Source organism: Diabrotica virgifera, chromosome 5 (genome assembly GCF_917563875.1).
Source record: "Diabrotica virgifera virgifera chromosome 5, PGI_DIABVI_V3a".
Classification (NCBI taxonomy): domain Eukaryota; kingdom Metazoa; phylum Arthropoda; class Insecta; order Coleoptera; family Chrysomelidae; genus Diabrotica; species Diabrotica virgifera.
This window is the reverse complement of record NC_065447.1, coordinates 88,248,066-88,272,677: the sequence shown is the minus strand read 5'-3', so window position 1 is coordinate 88,272,677 and position 24,612 is coordinate 88,248,066. Positions and strand designations below refer to the sequence as shown.

The window sequence follows — 24,612 nt, the reverse complement described above, 5'->3', positions numbered from 1 at the left end:
CCGTCTTCCGTCTCTTTGTCTGCTGTTATGTCCTGCATATTTTCATTTGAGAGTAGCTGCATGTTTGAGGTTAAGTTACCTTTTCTTAATAAAAAAAGATGAGAAGTGAATAGATTTTTATTTTATTAACCTAATATTATCTTAAAATTATTTTTTTTCTGTTTTTCATATTCGCAAAACATTCGCACAAATTTCGCGAATGCGGATGCGAATGCGAATATGCAAAAACATGCGAATATTCGCGAATGCGAATACGAATATTCGTTACATCACTAGTAGTAATGTAAGATGTAAGTTAACTTAAGATTTAGTAACAATAGATGCTTAAATTTGTTAATGCAAACTTGAAATAATCAAAATTTTGTAAAGATACATTAAAAAGTACAAAATTCTGCATAATTCTGCGACTAACGTTTGTTAGTCTTAAAATATATAGTAAGAAGATACAGAATCACTTTGGTTTAGCTGCCCAAAACTGCCTATGCATTGTTGGCAGTTGCTTGAATACAAAGTGGGAAATGACGCATATTACAAAATTCTGGCGATTGTTGAGTATGTATGGGCAGTTGTACAAGTAATAGGTTCAGAATATTGTACTTCATAAAGAGAATGTACTGGTAATCAGCAGTTTCAAAAGTCCATTGTAATATAAAATTTTAAACAAATATGCGTTTAAAATAAAATTTTCGAATTTCTTTCGGCCATATTGGATCCGCCATTTTTTTTAAGTGATGTTAGATTTGTAATCAGCGACCTTAAACTACCAAATTTGACAAACAATTTTCCTTTTTGATTGACATTTTCAATTTCTTTCCGCCATGTTGGATCCGCCATTGTGTTTTTCGGAAAAAAATAATGTCAGATTCGTAATCAGCGATGCCAAAAACCCTTAAGAACGAAAGTAATTCCGAAGTGAATAAACAATATACGCTTTTAAAGGTTCATGACCACGTTTTCGGCATTTGGAACCACAGTGGCACGTGACAAATGATCAGGAGCCTGATTCAATTGGAGCTGGAGCACATTTTTTTTGTACATTAGAAGGAGCAGTTTTTTGACAACGATCTAATTAGACTTGTTTTAACAAATTCAATAATTTTGATAATTATGTCTATTTAATATTTAATAAAATTATTGTAACGAAAAGTAGATTATAAATTAGCCTGTAAACAGTAGGTACATATATAAGAAATCCCAGGATCATCCCTAAGTTTATCCACATATAGGTATAATAATAGTACTATTTTTTTAGTATTTTATCAACTAGAATTTTAATTTGCTTCAAAAATAAAAATTAGTATACATATTTACCTTGTTGGGTTCTGGTTGTTGTTGTAGCAGTTGTTCTCTAACCATCTGAAGTTGGAAAATTAATTCAGATAATTTTCTATCCTTTTCCATAATGTTGTCTCCCGAAAGAGCTTGTTGGATGGCAGCTGTTGGTTCGACATCCCTGTAAAATACAGATTATTATCACATAAAAATAAATGTACAAGAAATAAATAAAGTAGATACAAATTAACCCGGGAGTAGTCGCGCTAACTTCTGTAACGTCGATAGTCGCGTGTGAGATTCTATCTCAAAATACGAATTTAAAACAAATTTTTATTTTGTACTATTTTTATCTACTTTTATATTGAAAATATATATTTCTAACAATTTTATTTAAAAAACCTGTGTTAACGGCCACCTGCCAACATCGGCCACCTGTCCTAACGGCCAGTTTAAAAATTTCCCAAATCAATTATATGTAGACTACAAAAACTGGCAATACCGTCCACCTATCTATATCGGCCAATAGTTCTTTCATTTTTAGTGGCCGTTACTGACAAATTTTACTGTACAGTAAAACCTGTGTTAACGGCCACCTGCCAACATCGGCCACCTGTCCTAACGGCCAGTTTTAAAAATTTCCCAAACCAATTATATGTAGACCACAAAAACTGGCAATAGCGGCCACCTTTCTATATCGGCCAATAGTTCTTTCATTTTTAGTGGCCGTTACTGACAGGTTTTACTGTATTACGAAAAAGGATGAAATGTAAGATTCTATCTAACGGTGCGACTATACTCGCGGGTTAAAGCTAATTGGCTCTCCCCAAAGCCATAAATTCCACAAAAAGAAGAAGAAGAAAAAAAATTCATACGCATTACTACACCCGTCCTCGAGGCACTTACGAAATTTTTTTAAAATTGCAAAGTTTTTCATCAAGTTATCGCGAAAAAGGATAAAAATTGAGATTCTATCTCACCGCGCGACTACTCGCGGGAGGAAATAAAAATCAAATAGCAGCAAGGGAAAATAATTATTCAAAATAAGAATATTAACGGAAACTCACAAGGAAGTGGAGACAAAATTGGTTTTTATGATAAAATTATTGGTCTTTACAAGGATTTCAACAAATTGTAATTGGCGAATAATTTTGATCTCATTATCGCTATTATCTTATGTTAGTAAAATAATATCCATGTGCTTTGAACGTCATATTTATCGATCAATCATCAATAATCTTAGCCACGACAGCAAAACATCTTGAGGAGAAGTTTTTTAAACAGTTTAGATATCACATAGATAGAGCATACATGTCGGTCTGATGTAGAATTGAATATGTTGAAAAGGAGGCTGCACTTTTGTCAATTTGTAAGATTTGTGTTTTTATATGTCCAAAAGAATTATGCTTAGAAAATACAGAAATCAGTTTCATATCATATCATCAATATAATATTCCCCATCTTTACCAAGTTTACCATCTCTGGAATGATTGTGTCGAAGACTTTAAATACCCGCAACCCGCATCTATTGCCTTAACAACTTTATTTGATAAAAACAGATTTTCATGTAGAAACCTTTTGTGGTTTGGGAAAATATGGAAGTCAGGGCGTGTCCAGTGTCCGATCTAGTGAATTGGATGGATGTTCTACCTATAATCCGTAGGTACTTTTACGTTAACTCTACCAATTTAACCTTTCTAACATTTGATATCAACAGGTGCACAATCATGTGATGACAGGTGATAAGTTTAATATGTTATACATATAAGTCTTTATTCTGCAAACCAGGTCTTTTTAAGATTGTTGTATGTATTTGTTCGAAAACCTTTATAATAGCCACATATTATTGCTTCGCCAGTCGGAACAATTTCAGAGTCCTTCATTTGCTTTGGAGATGCTCCGACATTCCGAGAACCACACCACTCTATTGAGCCCGAGATCACTCTCCTTTTCGATGTCGCAGCTCAGGATCAATGAGATAAAACCAGATCCCATTTATAGTTGCGTATGGATGCACAAAAGCTTTGATTGAGAAATTTTTATTCTTCATATTGGTCAAATGTCAAGACCAAAAGGAAGCCCACGGAAAAGGTGGGAGGATGAAGTGAAGATTCTAGAAATGAGAACCTGGATCAGATCGGCGAGGGTCCGGCAAGGTTGTAGACACAGTTTGGAGGAGGCCAAGGGTCGATTTGGGATGTTGGATGTAGCGCCATTGGAGCTATGGAGGGAGGGAGGGAGAGAGGGAGGGGGGATAGAGAGGGAGAGAGACATTTTTAGACTTCCAGAGGGTAGACCACATTAAAAGTTTAACGATCATGTTAAAACACTAGCTCAGAAACAGACGATAGTTTTGAAGAAGCATGATTATCAAACACATTTACCATTTCTTTACTACCTCGTACATTCCTTTTATATCTTAACTCATTCGCGGAAACGACTGCATATGCAGACACTAAAAAGAGAAATTACTGTCTGCATATGCAGTCGTGTCCGCGAATGGGATAATTAAATAAGAAGCGTGACGCTACGAGTAAAAATGGATCTTACAGTTATCTGTCCATGCATTATAGGTATGTTTCTCCACATGTTGCATACTACGTGTTTGTTAAACAGAAAATAAAATTCTAAGTTCTGATAATGCTATAATAACTATTACAAAAGGATATATAAACAATACGTTTGATGAGCCACGCTTGTTACAAAATCTACGCAATGTCATAAAATGTAATTTTAGATTAAAAACAAAAAAGGAATTATAATGGTCTTGTTGCCTTGACCTTTTGACGGTGATAAGACGGTTAACCTATTTCTTGGGAATTCATGCAGCGTTGCCAGGTCTTGCACAATTTCAATTTTATAAAGGATTTTCAAGTAGACAGACTGGAGCATCAAGCATCAAACAACATGCAGAACTAGATGTTTCGGCAACGCTGCATTGATAGTTTTATCGGCGCAGTCCAGTCATTCATATTACATAGTATTTTTGAATTACAATAAATCAATAAAATTATTATCTTACAAGGAACTTGTTTATGTAAGCGATTTAGTCACAATAAAACGACATCTTTTCTAGTCTGGCCACGTTTTGTTTTGACACGTGTTGTGGTTAAAATGTTATACAAATTTATTATTTTAAATATTTATAATTTTTAATGGAATTCATAAAAATTTTTTAGAATAATTATGTTCTTACGCAAGTAATGGCGCTCTCAATTAAAGAACGTAAATATTATTTAAAAATGCCATGTAATGTTATATTGTTGCCTACATTTCAATGGTATAATGGTTAGTGTATCCCAAACTGCCACAACTTATAATAACTAGACTGTATGTACTGTCCGTAGTATATAGCTATCCCGAATAATCCATTGCGAAAACTAAAACCACGCCCCTACAGCCTCAGTTAGATGGTGAAATGATTCAACTGAACCTTATTGCAACATCTTAGAATTGCCGTCAATGCACTCAATGCACATAAAGATAATTGAGATGGCTACATAACAGCTTTTCTGCTGTTTAGTTCGGTATACCTACGTAAGTTCTATCTATACGCGAAAACGCCAATAAAAATGCTGTCATGAATATGGGCTGAAGACAAATCTAAATTTGAAGAAATCTAAATGCATGAGCATGAATAAATCAGCAGATATGCAAACATCCAATTGATTATTGAAGATACTGCCAATGAGAGTGTGAATAACTACAAATACTTAAGAACATGGATAACATAAAATAAATGTAGAGCAAACCAAAGAAATTAAGACCATATTTAAATAGCAAGTGCATCATTCATTAAACTTTGAATTTTCTTTGTTGTCGGTATCTATATACGGTTAGAACTATGCCTAAGGATGCTTCAGTATTATCTATTCTCTACTCTTTTTTAAGACTTGAAAGCGTGGACACTAAAACAAGTTGGCCGCCTTTGAATTTTGTTACAGAAGAATCTGAGCTAAATAGTCAACTAGACCACTCAAAAGAAATTAGAAGGCGCATTGAAATAGCAAGGTCTAGTTTCATGAACATGCGTCAAATGCTCTATAACCTCAAGATATCAGTCACAATAAGATTGAGAACACTAAAGTGTTATGTGTGGTCTCTATTACTATATGGCTGTGAGACCTGGACATTAAAACAGTATATGAGCCAACAAAATGAATTCATTCGAAATGTGGATGTACCGCCGAATGTTAAGCTGGACCAGCAGACCTACAATGAAGAAGTACTGAAAATAATGAACAGACGTCCTCATCTGACCAATACTATCAAAATTAAAAAAACATCATATCTAGGACACATAATGCGCCATAGGGAATTTGAGCAGCTCCAGGTAATAGTAGAAGGCAAGATCGAAGATAAAAGGGGTACCTATAGGAAGAAAAAAAAATCTTGGCTATGAAACATCAGAGATTGGACCCACACAAGAGGAGATGACTTAATTCATCAAGCCCAGAACAGAGAGAAATTTACCATATTGATTGCCAACCTCAATAGAGAAGGCACTTAGGAGGAGGAGAATTCTAGGAATGTCAAACGCGGAAGTAACGGAAACAATAAGAAATGAAAGGAAAATACCATTTAGATACCAATTATAGCTGCCGTCAATACATATGTCTTGCTTTTTCTATCCGTATTCTGATTTATCTTACCATTCTAATATCTAGCCCTATCAGTGCCTCAAAATGGTTGTACTTTTTAACTAGTTTTCTTCAAATATCGTTTTTTCATGATCACTTACTAAATTTTATCAGGTCGATGCATAATAACAAAACTTGTCTGATTTCGGTGAAGTGAGTATGAGCCAATTATAATTGTTGGTATAAAGTTTTCTACAAGAGAAATGAGAAGTCCCAGATCTAAACAATAAAAATCTGAAAATTCTCTTGGAACCAATTTCTTGTAACACCCTTAGGGGGATTTATGTTAGGGCGGGAACGTGGACGACCCGGCTGTCTTAAGCAGAAAACTGACGGAGCGTGGAGCTACATTTTGTTTGAAATAGAAAAACGTAACAGAAAAAGATAAAACTAAAGACGGGATTCAACCCAACGTGAAAAAGATTAAACACAACGTAAAGTAGAGGGATTTCTGTCAAAATTTGGTATTTATGACCCTTAAGATAACACCAAATGCTAAAATTGATTGGCCTGTGGATCGTTTCGTCAACCGAGGGTACGATCAGTGGGAAGCTAGAACAAATAATCCCGGACAAAAAATCCCCACAAATTATCTCTGGACAAAAAATCCCCGGACAAAAAATCCCCACAAAAAATCCCGGACAAATAATCCCTACAAATTTTTTTGGACAAAATATCCCCACAAAAAATCGTGGACAAAAAATCCCCAAGAAATATTTGCTGTCGAATAGTTCTCTAAAAAATTATACATGACAAAAAAGTGTGAGTTTTTTCAAAAATCGTGGAAAATATGGGGAATGAGACACTGTTTTCATGACAGGCGCTTAACGCGCGTTTTGGTAACGCGCGTTTCAATGACCTAAAACGCGCGTTAGCATGTGAACGGTATCAAGTAAAATGTATGTAGTTGTAATCGCGCGTTAACAAAACGCGCGTTAAGCGCCTGTCATAAAAACGGGGCCTTAGCTCATTCTCCATATCTCTTTTGTCACGTAAAATTTGAAGTTTTGAGCATGGAATTGGAATTCGAAATTTATTAAAATTTCGGGAAAACTTCTAGAGAACTATATTCGGCAGCAAATATTTCTTGGGGATTTTTTGTCCGGGATTTTTTGTGTGGATATTTTGTCCAAAAAAATTTGTAGGGATTATTTGTCCGGGATTTTTGTGGGGATTTTTTGTCCGAGGATTATTTGTCCGGGGATTTTTTGTCCGGGGATTTTTTGTCCGGGGATTTTTTGTCCAGGGATAATTTGTGGGGATTTTTTGTCCGGGATTATTTGTCCGGGGATTATTTGTCCAGACCCATCAGTGGCGTCGTAATTTAATAGTCAAACTACGTTTTGTTTTAATTTTTATCATTGTGAGAATTAACCAACCTATGTACTAATATTTTTACCTCCACCTCTGGGGGCGGTCACCTTTTTGGTTGCCTGTATTCTTCGGGACATATGCTTTGACCCATTTTATCACAAAGTAAATATTACTAATTTTACCGTTTTGTAGGGTAACTGCGTTCTCTTTCTTTTTCACTATTATATAATTAATTATATCTCTCTTTGCCGGCGTTTAAATTAGGAAACACTTGAAGCTCGCTTCAACACGCGATTCGACCTCGTCGTGAGATTTCCCCGTTACGGGGCACGTTGAAGAATAGTCTGATATGAAAAGCATTGGCTAGTGTATCATACAACAGAACGGGGCGACACCGGCGCGTGCCGGGGACGTGCGCTTTCTATTGTTATACAGCATGTATCGTGCACGCCCCGTCCTAACATAAATCAGCGTTTAATCTCTGCCTTTTACAATTTATAAGGCGAGGAGACGACGAATAAAGAAGACGAAAGGGACTCTACAATATGCAGTCACAATCCGTCTATTCGTCTAGGAAAAACTTCCAACGAAACCAAGCTTGCTTATTTAAGCATCGGAGTATCGGACGCTCTAGCGGTAGCGACATCTATTACAGATAAATGAGAAGTCACAGTCCTCTACTCTATATTAATTGTATTCCTTATGTACAAAAGCTCGTCTTAATGAAGTAAAATTACGCATCTAGTAACTATTCGCTACTAGCCATACGATTATCCTTAATTGAAATAACACCAACGCCTCGAATCATCAAATCAAGCGAATCTGATTGAAGTATGTAAATGCATTGAAAATTAGTTTCTGCTATCTTTAAAATGATTTACAAACCAAGTTGTAATAAAAAACAGACTTCTAACAAAAAATAAATGAATACTCAACTCTTCTACGGATCCACCTCCTTATGCGTTAAGTTTTCAGACTCTGTGTACCAGATAATTTTATGTAGATCGAAAAAATTTACATTCTGGAATAATATAACTACGGAGCTACCGGTAGGATTATTATATTGATGCATATATATTAGCATTAAAGGTACAGATCAAAGAAACTAATTTTCTAGGCATCATCTAAGCATTAGACGAGAAAAAAGAATATTAACACTTGTCAGTCTGTGTAGAACATAGGTGTTGGATCTTGTTATATAAGTTTGATTATTTGTTTCAATAAAAACTTGTTTAATTATAATTTATAAATAACTAAGGAATGACAGCAAAAAATGGAATATAATAAAGAAACTTATAAAAACAGTAAAAACGGAATATTGAAATTTGTTAATATAAAAACGACACTCCAGTTTTTAAATATCTACCACAAAAGAGGTATAGGTACATACACAGTTAGCACTTCAAGACGAACACCTCATTTTCTTCCTTCCTTTTTCACTTCAACTGTTTCTACTACCGAATTTGTTGTTTGCACCTCCACGGGGTTTTCAAGCACTTTTAAACGTCCACGGGCTTTTAAAAATTATTCTGTGCATCCACATAAATATACTCTTCTCCATAGGCATCTAACAAGGCCCACACCTCAATAACCAGAGTCCAACCATTACATCAATAACATATTCATCAATGAGTTTTAATAATTCGATGGACACCTCTTCTGGTCTAGTAGCTTTGCCCTCTTTTGTTTCTTTCGTGGCATAGATGACTTCTTCCATAACATTGGTGATCCGGTATTACTTGTGGTTTCTAATGACAAGTATCTTTCGTCATTAAACAGTTGTTGGATGTATGTAGTAGTTGATTCAGTGATACGATCTCTTCTTCATATCAGTAATAATGTGCCCCGTATAAAATGTGAAACCTGGATCATAAAGGTTAACATGATGAACAAATTAGAAGCCTTTGAGATGTGGTCATATCGTAGAATGCTCAGAATATCTTGGGTTCAACGCATTTCTAACAGAGAAGTCTTAAACAGAGTAGGTCAAGGCGAAGGTGATTTAATGAAGATGATAAAAAAGAGAAAACTTGAATATCTGGGGCATATAATGAGAGGTAGCAGATACAGGATGCTGCAGTTAATACTCAATGGAAAGATCGACGGAAAAAGAGGAATTGGTCGAAAGAAATATTCATGGCTCCGAAACCTTCGTCAATGGACTGGCTTATCGGCAGATCAATTGTTACATGCCGCACAAGATCGAGAAAGATATCGGCAAATTGTTATGGAAGCTACCCACGCCTAAAAATTTGGGCACGGTACTTAAAGAAGAAGAAGTGCCCCGTATCATTTTTAAGGATATTCATTGTTGTGATTTTTCCAGAACCTGTCATTTGTTTAATCTTTGTATGTAAATTAAAGCTATATTCTACGTGTAGACTTTTTATTCAGATCTTCTGTTTCCTTGCATCTGTCGGAGGGCCACCTTCTTTGCGTCTCAAATTTTTTGCTTGCTGATGTTTCTTTGAATTTCTTTGTATTCATTCAGGTCTTTTGCTGTTTATGTTTTCTTCGTTATTCCACAGGTTTAACTACTGTCATCCAAGGTTTTCCTTTTTTCTTTCAGTGGTGTGAATATTTGGTTTCCAATTCCAAGTGACATAGGTATTATAAGGATATGTTAAATTTTTTTTCCATTTTTGGTCCATTATTAGAATTTCCGCATTATCTTCTTTGAGTTTCCTTAAGTTCTTGTTTGTTGTCTTGTTTGAGCCGCACTTGTATCCTTGAGTTTCTTGGAGCTAGGACTCTTTACATTCTTTAGTTTCACTCTCATGGATAAAACTAACGGGTTGTGATCGGAGAATATGTCTGCTCCTGGATAAGTTTTGGATGAAATTATAGAGATTCTATGTCTTCTGTTGACGAATATTATACGGAACAAATATTATACCGTACTAATAATATGCAAGAAATGGCCAAATTGAGTGACCAAATTACGTTAATGGCATGTAACAAGTTACGCGCTTATCTTTGAAAGAGACAGAGTTTAGACGGAGAAATATTTACGCTGTGTACTAATATATTTGATGATATAATGATTGATACCAGATACACCGAGAGAACAATTTCTTTTCTCCTAAAACACCGATTTCTTTGAGCAATATTTCTTAAAAGTTAACATATCCTATTAACTTAAACATACCGGTTCACATATAAAGAAACAAGTTTTTTAAACACAACTCAATAATTTCTTACAGATAATTTCTTCAATACTAAGAAATGCATTAATGGTTACATTTAATTTTCTTATCCTAAAGTTTTTATTTCTTAAATTGAAAACTACAAATATTTTGCAGTATAAGAAATATAATGTTAAGTTAATCCATATTTATATTTGTGAACAAGAAATTTTCTTGCAATCAAATAAATATTTTAAACCACAAGAAATAATTCTTCAGAAATACCCTCTGTAGTAACTGTGGGTATAAAATAAAAACTTTGTCATTAATGCCGGAATGTTACTTGCAAAGAGATTTTCTTCCACAAAAGAATTGCGCAGATTAACTATTTATGATTTAGTCGTCAGTGTTTGTCAAGATGGCGTGATTATGTTCATGTTCATATAGATGGATGTTGGATTTATTGGTGTACTTTAAAAATTAACGGATATTTTGAAGGTACGTACATATATAGGTATTAAATAAAAGTAAATTGAGTAATTTAAGATGTAATAATAATATTGTTGCGTATCCGAATGGTTAAAAAAGAAACAAAATATGTAGTAACTTTATATGCTTTTTAGGTATAATGATGGACGACTCTGAAATAAAGGAGCTTATTATTCTAACTGGGAAATATGCCACAATTTAAAGCTGGGACAGAATGATATAATATATAGCTTCAGAACAATATTAAGAAAGGAGTTATTAACCAACTGCGGGGCCTTCCAGAAATGGTAGAACTTCATACATGTAAGTACCTTTTTAAAAACGTGTATACTTGCGTATATCAAGTATAATAGGTTTCTTGAATGTATCGTCTTCTATAAAAATATACAATACAACGCTATATCAAACATGGCGGGTGCAACGCTGAGGATTTTTTCTGTTAATTTATTTGAGATAAAGAGATCAGTTAGTCTAAAAGAAATATACGTTTATGGTTAAGAAATGTTATTGCCGAAAACCGTGAATTAGTTAATATGTATTAAATGACTTAGGTGTAAACTAATAATACTTTCCCCTAATAAAATTTCTTAATGATTAGGTATGCTGTCTCTGTTAGATTATAAAAATTAAGAAAATTACATATTATTATGTCTGCTTCAATGTTTTACATTGGTTGTATTTTCCCTCTTGTTTTAGCTAAACAATGTTTATTGTGTGACTTATTATTATACAGATAAATAATTAATATTTCATTAACAAAAAGAAAAAAGCAAACAAAGATGTGTAGGTTAAATAATGCCATGTTTGAACTAAATATGATTGATTATTATTAGTATTAATAGTTCTTATGTGGGACCGTGTATTTGTTTTTTTTTGTATTTCCCAAATTTGTCAAAATAAATATCTATATCTTTATAGAAAAATTTTTATTAAAGTAAGTTTACTCTTTCTACATAACGATTTTGTTTTAGTGAATTGCTGATATACAAAGTGCTATTAACAAAAGAAGGAAAATTTGAGGAAATTGGATTTGCCTCTCCTTCCTTTTATTGTTGTGTAGAAGCCAGTGGTTTAAGAGTGGAGAAAATATTTGTATGTAATAATAACGTTTTATATCTTGTTTTATTAATAAATAATGATTTTACCTTAACACAATGATTTATTTTGCCGTATGTAATATCACTTAATTTTCAAGAAATATTAACTTAACTCTAAATATACGTTTATCTCTGCGAAATATATTTCTTAACATTAAATAAATTAATTATTAATAGTAAAATAATAATATTCCTTACTAAGAAGTATTATTGCTCAGAAAGTTTTCTAATGTGTAGAAAATATACTTTTATGATTAATAAAATTCATTAACGTCAAGTGTAATTCCTTTCTGATAAATGGGTTTGAAGTTTGCCAGAAAGTGATAGTTTAATCATGTTTAAGATATATTTCTTTGGCTATAGTAGAATTTATTTGAAATATTTTAGAAAATTATATCTTACATACAAAGATATATTTCTTAGGCAATATGCCAAGTCGATCTTTCTTAAATATTAATAAAGTTTCTTTATGTCAAGAATTTTTTTCTCTCGGTGTATGACACGCTACGTCTAAAGCCCGCACTTCATTCTCGCCGAAGTCGATCGAGGTTCAACAAGCAGTACGAGAGTGTAGATGGCCACCTTGTGTAACTTTGCCTCACTTAGTTCTACTTCCATTCTCTGTCGGTCTGATCAAAGGGATCTTTGTCCGTATCGCACCGCTCTTTGTCGGTATCGCACTTCCTCGCGAAGTAGAACGAGTGTGTACAGAGGGTACTTCGGACTTCGGTCAACTTTGACGAAGTAACCTCGCCGAGAGTGTGGAGCCCAAAACGGTCAACTTTGGCGAAGTTACTTCGCCAAAATTGACCGAAGTCCGAAGTACCCTCTCTACACACTCGTTCGAAGTGCGATACCGACAAAGAGCGGTGCGATACCGACAAAGATCCCTTTGACCAGACCGACAGATTTCGGAAGTAGAACGAAGTTAGGCAAAGTTACACAAGGTGGCCGTCTACACTCTCGTACTTGTTGAACCTCGATCGACTTCGGCGAGGGGGAAGTGCGGGCTTAATACTGGAAAGAAAAAAAAGAGCGCCATAACCATTTCCAACCTTCGATAGGAGAAGGAACTTCGAGAAGAAGTACCTACCATATAATTGAAAAGAAAGTGGGGACCGGACAGTGACAAAAAGACACTATTAACTGAAGGAGAATATGTTTCCCTATTACGTCCATTAATAAAATAAGATTTTAAAAAAAGTATAATCCAAAAACCACCATATATCCTGCTGTACTAACTAAAGACGTTTTATTCGCTAAAGATAATATTTGCGCTTAACTGGATACAATGTTCATGCAAACTCTGATGAATAGCAACATCTTTGCCACACAAAAATGTTTCTTATCTATAGATCTAAATCGTACAAGAAAATTAAACGCAGCATCGTTAGGATGCGAGTGCCTCAAAAGATCAAACAAAACGTATACGCGAGACGGTGGTTTTTAAGATGGTGACACAACGATCAAAAGAAGAAACGATATTGTTCAAAAGAATGCTGAGCTTTCATGGGATTTTATTTCAGATAACTGAGGATGAGAAGGAATTTTAATATAAACGCCGCTGTACCGACTGTTGTTATTGTATGAGTATAAAGTATGTTTTGTATTTAAACAAAACTGTGTTTGTGACTTGGTAAAAAATTAGTCGCTTTGTATTAGTACGGATGTAGAGGCAGTTTACAAAAAATATTATATTATGTAAACTACAGTCAAATATAAATCGATACAATGTTATTTTAAATCATTAAAGATGCATAAGTATAGGCGAATCAATGAAGCACTAAAAATCCCAAAACCTAGGAATTTGGAGCAGTAAGAAAAAGAAATAAGAAAAATTCACTTTCGAAGTACATCTCGAAGAGATGGAAAATAAAACATTTAGAACGGGAAATATTGACGGAAATAAGTTCAATGTTTATACTCTGGGGATTTTGGGGGTCGCTGAATACGAATTTTATGACGGCGATGGTCTCCGAGTTACCTGGTGCCCAGGGTGGAATTCGTCGCCTGGAGTTTTATGTTCTTTTTCTTTAAGTGCCGTCTCCTAATCGGAGGTTGGATATCATCATCACTATCTTTACTCTATCCACCGCTGCTCTAAAGAGTTCTATAGAACTGCATCTAAACCAGTCCCTTAAATTCTTTAACCATGACACTCTCCTTCTTCCAATACTCCTTCCGCCTCTTATATTTCCCTGTATTATCAGTCTTAGCATTTTATATCGCGGTCCTCTCATTACGTGTCCCAGATATTGTAACTTTCTTATTTTTATTGTGTTTATTATTTCGCATTCTTTACCCATTTCTCGCAGTACTTCCGTGTTCGTTCTCCTCTGTGTCCATGCTATTCTAAGCATCCTTCTGTAACACCACATTTCAAATGATTGTAGCTTATTTATGTGTTCTTGCTTTAATGTCCAGCTTTCAAGTCCATATTGTAGTATCGAGAACACGTAGCATCTCAAAGCTCTTACCCTCAGTTCTAAGCTAAGGTCTTTGTTGCAGAGAACTGTTTTCATTTTTACAAACTCATTTCTTGCTATTTCTATCCTGGTCCTTATTTCTGTTGTTTGATCATTTTTCTCTGAAATTCAGGTTCCTAGGTATTTGTATTTATCAACCCTTTCTATCGGTACATTTCCCAAATGTATGCTTGTTTGTATGTTTGTTTTCTTAGTTATTATCATGTATTTGGTCTTTTTTATATTCATTTTTAGTCCATATTCTTCACAGAAATTGTTTGTTTTGTTTAGTAGTAGTTGGAGTTGTTCAGCAGAGCTTGCCATAATCACGGTGTCATCTGCATATCTTATGTTGTTAATAGATCTTCCGTTAATTATTATTCCTTCACTTTGAGATAGCAATGCTTCTTCAAAAATGGCTTCACTATATGCATTAAAGAGTAATGGAGACATAATACATCCCTGCCGAACTCCTCTCCTGATTTCAATTTCTGGACTGGGTTCGTTATCTATTACAATTTGTGCTCTTTGATTCCAGTAAAGCTTTGTTATTATTCGTAAGTCCCTTTTGTCTATGTTTTTTGGCTTTAAAATTTGGACTAATTTTTAATGTCTTACTTTGTCAAAAGCTTTCTCAAAATCAACGTAACAAACATGCACATCCACATTCATGTCCATGCATCTTTGAGCTAACACATTAAAAGCAAATAACGCCTCTCTGGTTCCTAGTCCGTTTCTGACCCAAACTGACTATCATCTATTCCTTCTTCTAGTTTTTTATTTATACGACCATGTATTATTTTCAAGAATAATTTGAGAATGTGACTTATCAATGATATTGTTCTGTATTCACTGCAATCTTTAGAGTTTGTATTTTTAGGGATAGCAAAGAGGTTGAGAGTAACCATTGTTTTGGTATGTTTCCTGTTTTGTACACTGTGAAACAAGTCTACGATAATGTCTAAGGTTTCATCATTTATGCATTTTAAACTTTCTACTGGGATTTGGTCTGGACCTACTGCTTTACCATTTTTGCTGTTTCTTAATGCCAATTTAATTTCTTCTTTTAATATCTTCAAAACCGTATCATCTTCTACTTCGACTTCCATCTGCTCTGTTCTATTGTCTTTGAACAATTCATTTATGTATTCTGTCCATCTCTTTAATTTTTCGTTAGTACTAAACACAAGTTTCCCATCCGTATCTTTTAGTCTTCCCGGTTTTCTTTTTCTGTTGTTCTGAGTTAATTCCTTAATATTTTTATGTGTGTTAAAATGATCGTGTCTTTTCTGGTGTTCTTCTATTTCTGCGCATTGTTTTTTTAACCATTGTTCTTTAGCCTGCTAAATTTTGGATTTTATTTGTTTATTTTTTATTTGTTTGTTTTATGTTATAATCATTCAAAATCAGTCAATAACCATTACTCGGGAGTTTTTGGTGTCGCTGAGCACAAATTTCATGACGGCGATGGACTCCGACGTACCTGGTGCCCAGGATGGAACTCGTCGCCTAGAGTTCTCTGTTACAATCCTTCAAAATCAGTTAATTACAATTACTCGTGGGTTTTGGGGGTCGCTGGGCACGAATTCATGACGGCGATAGTCTCCGAGGTACCTGGTGGCGGTACTCGTCGTCTGAAGGTTTATGTTGTAATTATTCAAAATCACTCAATAACCATTTCGCGGGGGTTTTGGGGGTCGCTTATCACGAATTTCATGACGGCGATGGACTCCGAGGTACCTGGTGCCCAGTGTGGAACTCATCACCTAGAGTTTTATGTTATAATCATTCAATATCAGTCAATAACCATTACTTGGGGGTTTTAATAGTCGCTGAACATGAATTTTTTATTAATAAACTTTTTCAAAATAAAAGATTTTATTTATCATATTTCATAATAAACTTTCTCAAAATAAATTATCAGTAGTAATTGCACAAGAGCTCTAAAATTCTATATTAATTATAGAGATCGAGTGCAATTTGTTGCGATTATTTCATGAATAAACCTGTTCAAAACCAAAATTTTATTGTAATTTATTTATGTAAGTACAAATTAGTACAATTAAACACACAGTTTTTATAAATATTTTAAGGTTGAAAGTCATCACTTTTATAATTTTTAAAACATTAATTGTCATTAATGTTACTGAATGTATTTTTTCATAGCAACGAAGGGCATCTGACGTAATAAACTTGACGACGGGAAATTATCAAAAATTATCAGTTTAATTTAGATTTCTGTAGCTTTTTATTGGTCAGAATCTCCTATGAATGAAATAATCCAAAATATATTTTTTAATTTTTGGTGCTTTTAAAGCAGTTCGTAGCATGGATGAAATGGCAGGTGATATACACTAGTGGCCAACATTCTGGAAACTTTACAAAAATTTTAGTTTTGTTAGCAGCAGTCATCTCGATGAAAATTGTTGCATTTGATTCGTAAAAGTCTCAGTTAACTTTGTGAACTGAAGTGATGATGACAAAATTAAAATTGCATTACTGAAAAAGGAAAATGCATTTTCCGAAATGCATTTCGAAGTGTTGAAATTGAAAATGATAAATTTGTAATTCGGAAATAATTGAAATGAGTTCAATATTATGGTGCTCCGAGGCACCTGGTGCCTCGGTGATCCTCGTCGTCATGATATTCGTGTTGAGCGGACCCAAAAACCTCCAAGTATGTAGTAATATTTTAGTAATAATAAAAAAATTCTTTGGTTTCTAATAAAAAACTTGTTAATTTTATGAAACTTAAAATTATGAAAATTATCTTTTTAAACGCTTTTCTTTAGTTCAATCGTTTGGGTCAAATCTTTAGACGTTAATTTGACTGCCTTTTCTTCAATGCAAATGAATGAAAATTTGCAGACATATGCATTCGCGAGAACAATACACGAATAGTCAAAAAACAATATTTTAATGTTTACTAATCGTTTAAATAAAAACACGACTTTAATGGAAAATGCTTAAATACTCTTGTTTTTTACAATGAAGAAACTTGAAACTTTTACAGATTGTAGCTAATTATATGAACTATACATAACTTCACTTTTTACTTTAATTGTTTACTTTATGCTTAATAAATAAACAATAAAGTTTCAAATTTTTTGCCGATTCCGACTATTTTTCATGTTTGTACATCATATTATACATATATTTTAATAAACATGACGATATATTTTAATGTTTGAACAGTGTAAGACTAAAAAGTAAAAAATAAAAAAATATGAATAAATTTTTTTTATGAAACGCTTTTCTTTAGTTACGAGTGACTAAAATTAAAAATATAAAAAATCAACTAAAAACAAAAAATAAAAAAAATTCTATCTCTACGGATTATTCGAAAAAAACTGTTAGACAGATTAAATATACAAAAATCTCACACATTCGTTAAAAAATTGAAAAAATCTAACACATTCGTTAAAGAAAAGCGTTGGGCGAAAACCATTTATTGGATGAAGACGCGCCCCACGCTTTTGTTTAACGAATGTGTTTTATATTTTTTTAAATTTTTTAAGGAATGTGTGAGATTTTTGCATATTTAATCTGTCGTAACAGTTTTTTTTCGAATAATCCTTTTAGTTTGATTTTTTGTTATTTTTTGTTTTTAGTTGATTTTTTATAATATTTTTAATTTTAGTCACTCGTAACTAAAGAAAACCGTTTCTTAAAAATGTTTTTTTATATTTTTTATTGTTAATACGTAATTACAGCAGTTTCGACTTTTTGCTTTTGTATTAAAAATAAACTTTTCAAGTTCATTATCGAATATTGGTATTATTTAGTAATAACCTAAAAGTATTTTGAAATTTAAATTAAATATCGGCCCATTTTGCTTCCTGGCTGTTCCTTATTACCCCTAATATGGGACAAAAAGGAACACCAGAAAAGGTCTCGAAAGATTTTAAAATTACACATTTCTATCATGATTATAATTTATCGATAAGTGTGTGTAATTTCAATATAGTGAGCACAGTTTTCACAGTGTAATTCAAAATAGTAGACTAAGAGCCGCTATAGGTGAAATTTCTTAATCATTTTAGGCACGATGGGACCCTATAACTTAAATAGTAGAACCTAAAAGAAAATGTTTGAACACTGTGCCGTCACTTTTCAGTGGCACATGCGTCGACAGTGGCGCATCAAACTTTCCACTTATGGACGGGATAAATAAATTAAAAGTTAACAGAACTTACCAACAGAATTAATTTTTTTTATTTTTTTTTTAAGTTCTATGTGATTAACACATAGAATTCAGCGTAATTTTAACCCACCACCCCCTTCCCCCTGCCCCCACCGTCAAAAACTTCATTTTTCGTTTCTATTTTTTTTTTGGTGGGATCCAATCAATTTTAAAATTTAAAAAAATCCACATGCATATCTGAGGCTTTTATAAAACATGCCTATTTTTTATAGACCCATAGGTAGAGTGCACATAACCTCAAAAAATTAAAAGAAATTTTTTTTTCAAAAAAGCGTATAACTTTTTTTGAGGAATAGCTGCAGGTCTAATTTTTTCTTAATCCTATGTGTTTTATCAAACACTATATTTTTAATTTTTTTCATATTTTTCCGTAAGGCTCCCCACCTTCAAAAATCCGAAAAACTGTTTTTTGGGGGTTTTGGGGGATTTTCCCTATTTTACAAACTTCATAATATATCAAATCAATTTTGTTTTTATAGGTTATATATAACTTGAAGTAACTGAGTCCTTTAGAATATTTAAAAATCAGAAAAACACGTTCAAACCCCCCAAAACCCCCTTAAAAAACAGTTTTTTGAATTTTTGAAGGTGATCAGCGTTACACAAAAATCTGAAAAAAATTATAAATATAGTGTTTGATAAAATACACAAGACTAAGTAAAAATTAGATCTGCAGCTATCCCCAAAAAAAAGTTATATACTTTTTTCCAAAAAAAATTTTTTTAAATTTTTTGAGGTTATGTACACTCAACCTACAGGTCTATAAAAATAGACATGTTTAATAAAAGCCTTAACTATGCGTGTGAATTTTTTGAAATTTTAAAATTGATTGCATCCCACCAAAAAAAAAAATAAAATCGAAAAATAAAGTTTTTGATGGTGGGGGCAGGGAGAAGGGGGTGGTGGGTTAATATTACGATGAATCTTATGTCTTAATCACATAGAACTTAAAAAAATGAAAAAAATTAAATTCTGGTAATGGGGGACGGTATTTTTTAATTTATGTATCCCGTCCATAAGAGGAAAGTTTGATGCGCCACTGTAGACGCATGTGCCACTGAAAAGTGATGGCATAGTGCTCAAACGTTTTCTTTTAGGTTCTACTATTTAAGTTATAGGGTCCCGTCGTGCCTAAAATGATTAAGAAATTTCACCTAAGGTAATTGTACCATATTCCGGCCTATTAAGACTTTTCTACCTTTGAGACAAAATTCTAATTGTTAAAATAAGTATATTTGTATGTCGTATAATTTTAACTCAAAAATAGAACTTTTATATTTTGAGTGCGGTATTTTTTTATATAGAGTAACCTACATTTCATATCAAATTTAATATTTTTAATTACCACTCCAATGTCTTTAATTACGTGCTATAATTTCGAGGACTAGAGTAATTCCGTTCTAGTTGGTACCTATTTCCGGCCTACGGTTAGGTGGTCAAATAAACTTGTGTACTAGGAATAATAGCACTAGAAAATACAAGTAAAAGACGTAATAATAAGAAAATGGGATATACCTTGTTAGTTGAAATTAGTCACAAGGATGTTACTGAAATAAGTTTAAAAAATATTACTTACAAAATGTAATTATGTATTAAGTACACACAAAAAAAAATTAAAATTAAACAGTTTGGAAATCCACAATAGAAACTAATTATCGGCATCATTAAAGTCCGGAACAGAAAATATACCCCTTTTGTTGACTGGTATAGGACATTTTATTTTCTTCAAGACATCCTCAGAGTTGTAAATTAGTATATCGTCCTTATCAGGCCAGCGCCAATTGGTTCCACTATATGTCATTGTTTTGACCTCGTATTGTTTTGGATTTTTGTTTATAACTGCCTTTACAATTCCTGGAAACCTTTCACCTTCGTATGAAATCACTACGTAATCTCCTATCTGGATTGCCTTAGGAAGAGGTTGGAGTGTGTGATTTTTTGTTTCGCGGTTATCATCTTTATTTTCTTGATCGGATAAATTCTTTTCTCCTACTTCTTGTTCTTTTTTTCTTTTTCCATTATTGGACAGTTTCTTTTGTTTTGCGCTTTTAGTTTTCTTTTTATTTTCATTTATTAGTCGGTTTTCTTTCTCCATCTTCCTCAATGCTGCTTTTTCCAGTTTACTTTTCTTTTCTTGTTCTACACGTCTTTGGTACTCTATGTATTCTGAACACGTCGCTACTGCTGGAGTTATTTTTCTCTTGACCGTTTTTTTATTTTGGCTAGTAGAGGCAGTTTCTGGCCAATAGAATGCATTTTTAAACGGTGTAGAAAATTCTGACTTAGAATCATTTTGTGTCCTAATTGTTTGTTGATAGGACTGAACTGCTATAGTTTCACTTTTTTCTGGTGTGAAATGTCTTTCGCTTGTAATATTTTCAGGTATGACTCCTTCCTCCATGTCGCAGTTATTCTTACTAAGTGTGGTTTTAGTTTTTTCTGGTGTGAAATGTCTTTCGCTTGTAATATTTTCAGGTATTACTTGTTCTTCCATGTCGCAGTTATTCTTACAAAGTATGGTTTTAGTTTTTTCTGGTGTAAAATGTCTTTCGCTTGTAATATTTTCAGGTATGACTCCTTCCTCCATGTCGCAGTTATTCTTACTAAGTGTGGTTTTAGTTTTTTCTGATGTGAAATGTCTTTCGCTTGTAATATTTTCAGGCATTACTCGTTCTTCCATGTCGCAGTTATTCTTACTAAGTATGGTTTTAGTTTTTTCTGGTGTAAAATGTCTTTCGCTTGTAATATTTTCAGGTATTACTCCTTCTTCTATGTCGCAGTTATTCTTACTAAGTGTGGTTTTAGTTTTTTCTGGTGTGAAATGTCTTTCGCTGGTAATATTTTCAGGTATTATTCCTTCTTCCATGTCGCAGTTATTCTTACTAAGTGTAATTTCAGTTTTTTGTGGTGTTGAATGGGTACGTCTTGTAAGATCTTCAGGTATTAGTAGGTTATCAGATAGTGTCACCGATTGTTGTTGTGAGTCTGGTGTTGAATCAATATTTGTTGTTAAATTATTAACCTGGGAAGAATATTCCAAAAAGCCATCCTTTTGTACGTCAAACTGTATAAAATTCTCATCGTTGACGGCAGACCAATACACATTAATGTCAGACAGGTTATCCACAAAGTTTGCTTCCAGCGTTGAGTTGCCCAAATCAAAATTATTATCGTTTGTATTTTCACTTGTCGTTACACTGCTGTTGACTGTTTTCCAAAAAAGATACAAATTTGTATCCTTTACATCTCCTATCCAATCCCCATTGCATTTTTTAAATTCACGTATTTTCTCACTACCTGCCCACTCCTCTAAGTATTTGACTATTTGGTGCGAATTCTCGGTGGTTGAAGTTCCTGGGGAGGATTGTATCGGGAAGTTGATAGATGGAGTGTTGACATTAGTAGTGCTATTAGAACTCGAAGATTTTATGAGCTTGCTATAATTTACGGCATCCGGATTGAAAGGAAATAATCCACAAGCACGAAATCCATGTTGTATAGTTTCAGGTTTTAAAGAAACTAAAATGCAGTCTTCTAACAGTGGACCAAATTCGCAACGTTTTAAACGTCGACCATTATTTTGCATTCGCCAGTCATGGACTTTTTTCCTCCACGCATTTTTGAGGCTGTGAAAAACTGCCACATCCATGGGTTGCAATATATGTGTAGAGTTAGGCAACAAGGCAATCAAAACAATGTCATTGTCTCTACAAAATTCACTTAGAGGTAGCGACAGGTGGGAAGAGTGTCCATCCATGAATAGTATAACTGGTCTTTTAATATTTTGTTTCAATAAGTATGGATAAAAAACATTTGTGACGTATTCATAGAATGTTTGGCACGTCATCCAGCCACTATCCGATCTACCTAGTGCCCATGTGGAGGGATATTTTGATAATATATTTTGTGGAATCCTCTTGTACGGAAACAAAACGAAAATGGGCATTAATTTACCATCAGCAGAAGAGCCCAGGGAAAGAGTCAAACGTTCCTTTTCATCATTTCCAGACATGGAATACATGGTCCGAGTACCTTTTCGTACTAAAACACCTTGACCTTTGGGACATAGAAAAAATGCTGACTCATCGCAGTTAAAAATTCTGGAAGGGTCTTCGAGAATTTCGACCAAATTATTATCTTCCAAGTAACTGTAAATTTTTTGAAACCAAGCTCTGATCTTCTCTTCATTGGCACCAACCCTCGCTGTGGTAAGGGTTTGAGAGACTCTTTTAGTAATAGTTGAATTCCTTTTTAAAAATCCCTCATACCAATGTCTGCCTGGTAAACCATTTTTAAATTTGTGTGGACGATTTAGCTCTTTGACCAGTTTTGAGACTGAATATAATAACTGATCTTTAGTAACCGGAAAGCCAATGTCTGTTAAATGATGTACCCATTTTACTATAAGATTTTCTTCAGTTGTTAGAATAGTTGGGGCTCCAGCAAATGATTGTTTTGTGTATTTTCTGTGTATCTTATCTAATAATGTCTGTTTAGGTATATTGTATAATTTCGAAGCTTTATACGCAGACATTGTTTTACTTTGGATAGATTCCAGGGCTTCGTTTAATAATTCCGGGGTGTACCTTTTTGATGGCATTTTATCTGAAAAAAATTACATATATAAGACTCAAGTAGGTATAGTAAGAATATAATCATACATACTGCTTGATATAGTTTAGCTGCGTATAAATGTAATAATGGACAAAAGCTACATTGCCATTTCAAATTATGGTCTAAAGGACGTTTTTATGGTCATTTAATATTCTGTGAACCTATAACCGTGCTATTTAAATTAAATGTATTTATCTAATTTAATACAGTCCCAGTTAATTTAAAATAAAACCAATGAAATCAGTAATGTGTTTTGAAATGCCGTTTAAAAAAACTAACAAAATTGATTAAGTACGTTTCTTAATTAAACCAAAACAAATACTCATAAAAAGATTACTATACAGCATAACTCTATTAAGGAATAGTTGGACAAATACCATTATAAAATTCAAATAACAACAAACAGACTGGTCAAATACTGGCACGTAAATATCTCAATCGAACCGTTACAGGTTTTAGTAGCACTAAAAAGTAATAATCTTACCCGTTGAAGTGATTATGAATAAAAAAATAATAATAATATTTAACCCTTCCCATCCGTAATTCCGTCCATAAGACGGAATAATGTACATGAGATATAAAATGCGAACATAATTGCGTGCGTCATTAAAAAGACATTTTTTCAAGAAAATATTAATTACACGTAACGAAATTAAAAGTAATAATATCAGTAAGAAGTAAGGCCCAGAAATAATTACTATTTCCTCAAATAAACAAATAAAAATGCCCACTGAAAAATCGAATTCATGGTATGACTTCGGTTAATTTTTGAGATATAACACAGTTTAGAATTCAAATAATAAGAAGGTGGTTGACAGAATATTAGTACGTAATTATCTCAAGCAAACTTTTAGGTTTCAATGTTCCACTATAAACAAAATGTTGACCCATTCGGTTAATAAATCGTTACAAACAAGTAATAACAGTTGAACCTTTTATTCCTTAATTCCGTCCGTAGAACGGAATAGCGTACATGACATACAGAATGAGAACATAATTGCGTGCGTCATTAAAATGTAATTTTTTAATAAAATATTAAAAATTATCTTACGAAAGAATTAAAACGAAATAAATAAATGCATATTGGTTATTGGAAATATAGATATTTCTTATAAAATCTTACCAACTTCTATTGAGAACTCTATGATGATTGGGATCACTCGTTAAACAAAAACAATAACACGTGGTGCTTATTCAACGATTCTGTGCATACTGGGTATTCATGACAAGTGAAGGTGCCAGCAGCCGCATGAAAAATGGCGGGAATTTTAATTACTGCTTTCAAAAGCATCATAGATTTGAATACAGTGTGTGAGTATTCCGCCTTTTCAAAATATATCTTATTTTACGACTTTAAATGTAATGGACCGCAATTGTGTACTAGGCCGTAAT

At 33.3% G+C, this 24,612-nt stretch overlaps 1 protein-coding gene across 2 annotated transcripts in view; it reads right to left on the bottom strand.

Moving 5' to 3' along the window:
• Positions 1–24,612, bottom strand: part of LOC114326854 (transcription factor SOX-13) — a 576,610-nt gene that overhangs the window by 328,156 nt on the left and 223,842 nt on the right. For both annotated transcript variants that reach the window (XM_028275310.2, XM_050651483.1), the window contains exon 3: positions 1,312–1,453. In XM_028275310.2, coding sequence (XP_028131111.2) covers positions 1,312–1,453 — 142 coding nt within the window. The remainder of the gene's footprint in view (positions 1–1,311; positions 1,454–24,612) is intronic.